This window comes from Triticum urartu, chromosome 1A, assembly GCF_056163025.1.
Source record: "Triticum urartu cultivar PI428250 chromosome 1A, HENAU_Tu73, whole genome shotgun sequence".
Lineage (NCBI taxonomy): Eukaryota > Viridiplantae > Streptophyta > Magnoliopsida > Poales > Poaceae > Triticum > Triticum urartu.
The window spans coordinates 255216713-255222712 of NC_141873.1; the positions used below are offsets into that span (position 1 = coordinate 255216713).

Consider the following 6000-nt stretch of genomic DNA (forward strand, 5'->3'; position numbering starts at 1 on the left):
CTCCACAATTATGTGGATAGGGAGATAGCATTTGTCCGATCAAATAATATAATGAAGTATGCTCGAGGAAAACATACACAATTAAACATTGGTTGAAAGGTGCGTCCGAATTATGGGTTGGGTTGCACGACCAATGTCAGAATGGTGATTCAATAATCAATAGTCTAAGAATGAACGGATATGGCAAGAAGTATCACTTGTACCAAGAATGCATAAGAGGTGGTGAAATTCCCACAACATTCTTGACATAAAAGGTGGTAATATCCAAGGTAAAGAAGAACAATGCTAGGTAGCAAGGGACTCAAGGTATAACACAAAACACGAACAAGTTTGTGTCGAACGGAAGGCAATAAAGTGGTAGATGATAAAACAAATCATCAAGGGCAAGGATGGTATTTCTCATCATGAATTCAATATATATCTTGGAAGAGCTCAGGATGTTGCTGATGACCACGACACATTTGTCGAGATATTTCATGAAGATGTAATCAGTCGGCGATGACATCAAGTCAAATGATGATGCAGTGAAAGTCAAATAATACTTGAAGAAGAACTCATAAGAAGTTATGCAGTTCCGTGATAATCTCGAGATACCAGAGGGGGTAATACTCGATGACAGATCAAAGTAGCGGTTGGACTGGGGTATTGCTCTACAGAAGACAAGCGCTTAAACTTGCACGCGAAATGGTATTTAAAGGAGAACATGGTCGAAACCACGATTGCAAAAGGCCAGATCCCGGATATAAGATGAACTTATACCAAAGGAATAATTTAATTTAAGAGAAGCTTTAATGATAAGATCTACATCGTGTCCATGGGCATGAACACAAAGTTCAAGGTCGACTCCCACTTCTCCAATGCATAACCTTTCATTCACTTCTCACTTTCGAAGAAGTTGTAGTGTTGAAATTTTATCTGGTAAAATACCAGAAGTGTATGACTCGTGAAAACTTTCGAGTTCACACAGTTTAGAGAAGGCATATGTTCAACCCATAGGGGCTTCTTAGAAACATATACCACAAGTTTCAAGAGTAAATATCACAAGCTCGAAAGTAGAGCAAGGTTGAGAAAGTAGATGATACCATTTACCAAAGGCATTATGTATCCGAGGGAAGGCTCACAAGGTTATTGAATATGAAGGACGCTGTCAGATAAAATCCATTAAAGGATCTGCTGGTCCATAATAGAGCTGACGTGAGCATCGACACACAACCAGAGGAAGTAACAATGCAAAGGCATTGGATAATGGAAACAACTGACTAATCCAAAGCTCAAATGCAAAGGAATTATGATTTTCAAGTCAAGGGATCAGAAGCAATGTTCTGATTAGGGATGGATAAGTTGAATAGCCTTAGGGGTACAATCGACGGCAATTGGATTTGTTGAGAACCAGCTCATGTTTAAAATGACGTCCGAGCCGGAAAGATAATTTAAAAGGATCAACTGATGATTGCGTGCATTCGCACTCATGTTGAATCAAAGGGATCAAAATGACGGTGTCTAAGGATACTAACGAATATTGCGAGACATATGGAAAGCATCCATCATGCAAGCAGACAAGTATTGCACAACAATAAGCTACTAAGGATTTTTGGAGGATCGAATAGTATTTTGATGGCCATTGTGAAACACATGAACAACTGGGGGATGAGCAGATACTCGATAAGTGCGAGAATTATCCATAGGGGTATTCAGGTGACAAAGAACAGCAAGGCAGTAAGATCAAAGGATTATCGAAACAATGATGAGTATTTCGGGGTATCTTGTAATAACAAGACCAACTGGGAATAAAAGTAAGAACGACAGGTGTAAGTATTTATCCATAGGGATTTTTCGATGGTAGGGAATTGTAAAAGCAATGGCACAAAGTTTCAGGAGAACATCGGAGAGTATTATCAGAATCTTCTGTTGAAGCAGTCGATCATCTGTAATGAAGGGCTCTCCGGGAGAAAATGATAACGAGATCCTAATGTTAGATTTAGCAAAATTCATTTAACCCGAATAGAAGAGAGTTCAGAGTCCCAGAGTAAGGATCGAGGAGTAAAAGATCCTAATACCACCCAGATGGCGACGTGGGCCCGTAAGCCACACAGCCATGTTAGTAAAAGTTTTTCAATGACTAGACTCGACTTCGGCCAAGGAGCGTGGAGGGGGGATTCCTACAGGCAGTCGGCTCTGGTACCAACTTGTGACGCCCCCGGTTTAATCGTACACTAATCATACACGCAAACATGTACGATCAAGATCAGGGACTCACGGGAAGATATCACAACACAACTCTACAAATAAAATAAGTGATACAAGCATCATATTACAAGCCAGGGGCCTCGAGGGCTCGAATACAAGAGCTCGATCATAGACGAGTCAGCGGAAGCAACAATATCTGAGTACAGACATAAGTTAAACAAGTTTGCCTTAAGAAGGCTAGCACAAACTGGGATACAGATCGAAAGAGGCGCAGGCCTCCTGCCCGGGATCCTCCTAACTACTCTTGGTCGTCAGTGGCAACACGTAGTAGTAGACACCTCCGGTGTAGTAGGAGTCGTCATCGACGGTGGCGTCTGGCTCCTGGACTCCAGCATCTGGTTGCGACAACCAGAAAGAAAGGAATGGGGAAAAAAGGGGAGAAAGCAACCGTGAGTACTCATCCAAAGTACTCGCAAGCAAGGAGCTACACTACATATGCATGGGTATCAAATGGAAAAGGGGCTAATATATGTGGACTGAACTGCAGAATGCCAGAATAAGAGGGGGATAACTAATCCTGTCGAAGACTACGCTTCTGGCAGCCTCCTTCTTGCAGCATGTAGAAGAGAGTAGACTGAAGTCCTCCAAGTAGCATCGTGTAGCATAATCCTAACCGATGATCCTCCCCTCGTCGCCCTGTGAGATAGCGACCACCGGTTGTATCTGGCACTTGGAAGGGTGTGTTTTATTAAGTATCCGGTTCTAGTTGTCATAAGGTCAAGGTACAACTCCAAGTCGTCCTGTTACCGAAGATCACGGCTATTCGAATAGATTAACTTCCCTGCAGGGGTGCACCACATAACCCAACACACTCGATCCCATTTGGCCGGACACACTTTTCTGGGTCATGCCCGGCCTCGAAAGATCAACACGTCGCAGCCCCACCTAGACCAACAGAGAGGTCAGCACGCCGGTCTAAACCTAAGCGCCTAGGGGTCTGGGCCCATCGCCCTTAGCACACCTGCACGTTGCGTGGGCGGCCGGAAGCAGACCTAGCCTAGTAGGCGTTCCAGTCCAATCCAGCGCGCGCCGCTCCGTTGCTGACGTCACGAAGGCTTCGGCTGATACCACGACGTCGAGTGCCCATAACTGTCCCCGCGTAGATGGTTAGTGCGTATAGGCCAGTAGCCAGACTCAGATCAAACACCAAGATCTCGTTAAACGTGTTAAGTATCTGCGAACGCCGACCAGGGCCAGGCCCACCTCTCTCCTAGGATGGTCTCAACCTGCCCTGTCGCTCCGCCACAAAGTAACAGTCGGGGGCCGTCGGGAACCCAGGCCCACCTGTACCGGGATGGAGCCACCTGCCCCTTCAGCCCCCATCTCCGAACAGTATCATAAGTAATGTAACTGTGTAAAGTATTTAGTATATGCCCGTGATCACCTCCCGAAGTGATCACGGCCCAGTAGTATAGCATGGCAGACGGACAAGAGTGTAGGGCCACTGATGGAACACTAGCATCCTATACTAAGCAGTAGGATAGCAGGTAATGGTAACAACAGTAGTAGCAAGGACAGGCTATGCATCAGGATAGGAAAAACGAAAAGTAGTAACATGCTACACTACTCTAATGCAAGCAGTATAGAGAAGAGTAGGAGATATCTGGTGATCAAAGGGGGGCTTGCCTGGTTGCTCAGACAAGAAGGAGGGGTCGTCGGTGACGTAGTCGACCACAGGGGCATCATCATCGCCACGGGGTCTACCGGAAAGAATTAACGGAGGGGGAACGCAATAAATAACAGAGCAATCAAAGTATAACATGGCAATGCGCGGTGCTAGAGATGACCTAACGCGGTATGAGGTGATACTGGTGAAGGGGGGAAACATCCGGGAAAGTATCCCCGGTGTTTCGCGTTTTCGGGCAGAGGAGCCGGAGGGGGAAAGTTGCGAATTTGGTATGTTATGGGTGTGTGGCGGACGAACGGGCTGCGTATTCGGGTTCGTCTCGTTGTTCTGAGCAACTTTCATGTACAAAGTTTTTCGATCCGAGCTACGGTTTATTTTAAAATGATTTTCTAAAGTTTTATTAAATGGTTTTATGTATTTATCAATATTTCGAAAAGAAAACGGAATATATTTTTGTGACCTAGTGCTATCCTAGCCTGTGTGTATGACAATGGGATCAGTGGGGTTTGGTTGACCCAGTCAAAGGCTGACTGGTCAACATATGAACAGTGTAACTGGGTCCCGCGTGTCATTGCCTTTAGTTTAATAAAATGATAATTAACATGGGTGATCCTACATGTCATCTCTTAGGCTAAATTAGCACTATATTAGTACTAATCGATCCTAGACCTAAATCTAAACAAGGGCCGGCGTGATGGCACAGCCATGCACACACACAACACAAACACACACGCTGCATACTCGGCCATGGCCTTGGCCATGGCCAGCCGCAAGCAGCAGCATCGCAGCGTTGAGCAGCAGCTAATAAGCAGTACGCATCCGCAGTAGCAGAACGCAGTACAGCAACGAGCGGCACATGCAACAGCTGCCGCGGCCGCAAGACTAGCAGGCAGAGCAACGCAGCAGCAACGAACGCACGGGGCGGGAGTAGGCAGCAACAGCGCAACGACTGCAGGAGGCGAGCGGGGGCTCGGCCACGCGCGTGCGTCGGCACGGCCAGGGTGCGGCGGGCGCGAGCGGGGGCACGCGCAGGCGGCCAAGGGTGTGGCGGACGTGGCCAGGGGCGCGCGGGAGCGCGGACAGCGACGCGGTGAGCTGAACCTCCGACGGCATCGGGCACGGCGGTGACGGCGGCCTACGGCGGTGGTTCGATGGGGAAAACAGGGGAAACCAGAGGAGGGCCTCACAGCGGAGCTCGAGGGCGCGTCGGGGAAGCCGGTGGATCTCGGGAGGCGGCGAATCGAGGCGTGGCGGCTGTGGCGAGGAAGACGGTGACCGAGCCGTCGTCTTGGGGCTCCCTGGCGCGAACTAAGTAGCCGGAGAGGACGGGCGCGACGTGATGGAGCTCCTGGATAGGGCCTCGAGCAACGGGGACAGCGGTGGCCGCGCTCATGGAGGCAGCACGGCGATTGCTGCGCTCGGGCAAGTGCGGGGAAGAAGAAAAATGACGCGGACGGAAGGGGGAGTGAAGCTAGGGTTCGAGGGAGGGGGCGCTGGCGTCTTGTAGGAGTCCAGGGGGTAGCCGGATGGCCGGCGCGTGGCCAGGCGCGGCCATGGCGCCGCCGGATGCCTGCCACGGCGTCCCTGTGAACAGAGAAACAAGATGAGGCGGGAAGTTGGGCTGGGCCGGCTGTAGTGCTAGATGGGCCAACACTCCCACTAGATTAGGTCCTGGCTTTTTTCATTCTTTTTTGAAACCTGTTTGTATTTATTAGCTCATGTTTTTGTTTAGATTCTGCTATTAAATGAATCTTTTTGACCATGTAAATTTGCACATAATTCAAGCACTATATTTTGTGGCTGTAAAAAATAATGTTTGGGGGCAATTGGAGTTAATTTAAATTATGATTGTATTCAAAATGGCTAAAAAGGTGTTGTTGGTCACTGTTTAAAATCCATCGGCATTTCAAACATCTCCAAAAATGTTTGTCTAATGTACGAAAATTATGTAGTGAATATTTCCAACCTCAAGAACATTTTTAATTTATGGTTTTATAAAATTATAATTTGACTTGGCATTAGAATTTGGATTTGAGTTTGGTTTGAAGCAAAGTGAGGATTATCAAAATAATTATGATGTCATAGCATCATTAGGCACGAGATTACTATAGCATGACACCGGGGGC

General features: G+C 47.5%; 1 protein-coding gene across 1 annotated transcript; it reads right to left on the bottom strand.

Moving 5' to 3' along the window:
- Window positions 1-2286: 2286 nt before the first annotated feature.
- Window positions 2287-5508, bottom strand: LOC147990753 (uncharacterized). The gene is made up of 3 exons (XM_087518086.1): window positions 5062-5508; window positions 3874-3947; window positions 2287-2582 (listed from the first exon to the last, which is right to left on the bottom strand). The coding sequence occupies exons 1-3, from the start codon at window positions 5265-5267 to the stop codon at window positions 2482-2484; spliced, it is 381 nt and encodes a 126-aa protein (XP_087374212.1). The 5' UTR covers window positions 5268-5508; the 3' UTR covers window positions 2287-2481.
- Between the last annotated feature and the right edge of the window lie 492 nt (window positions 5509-6000).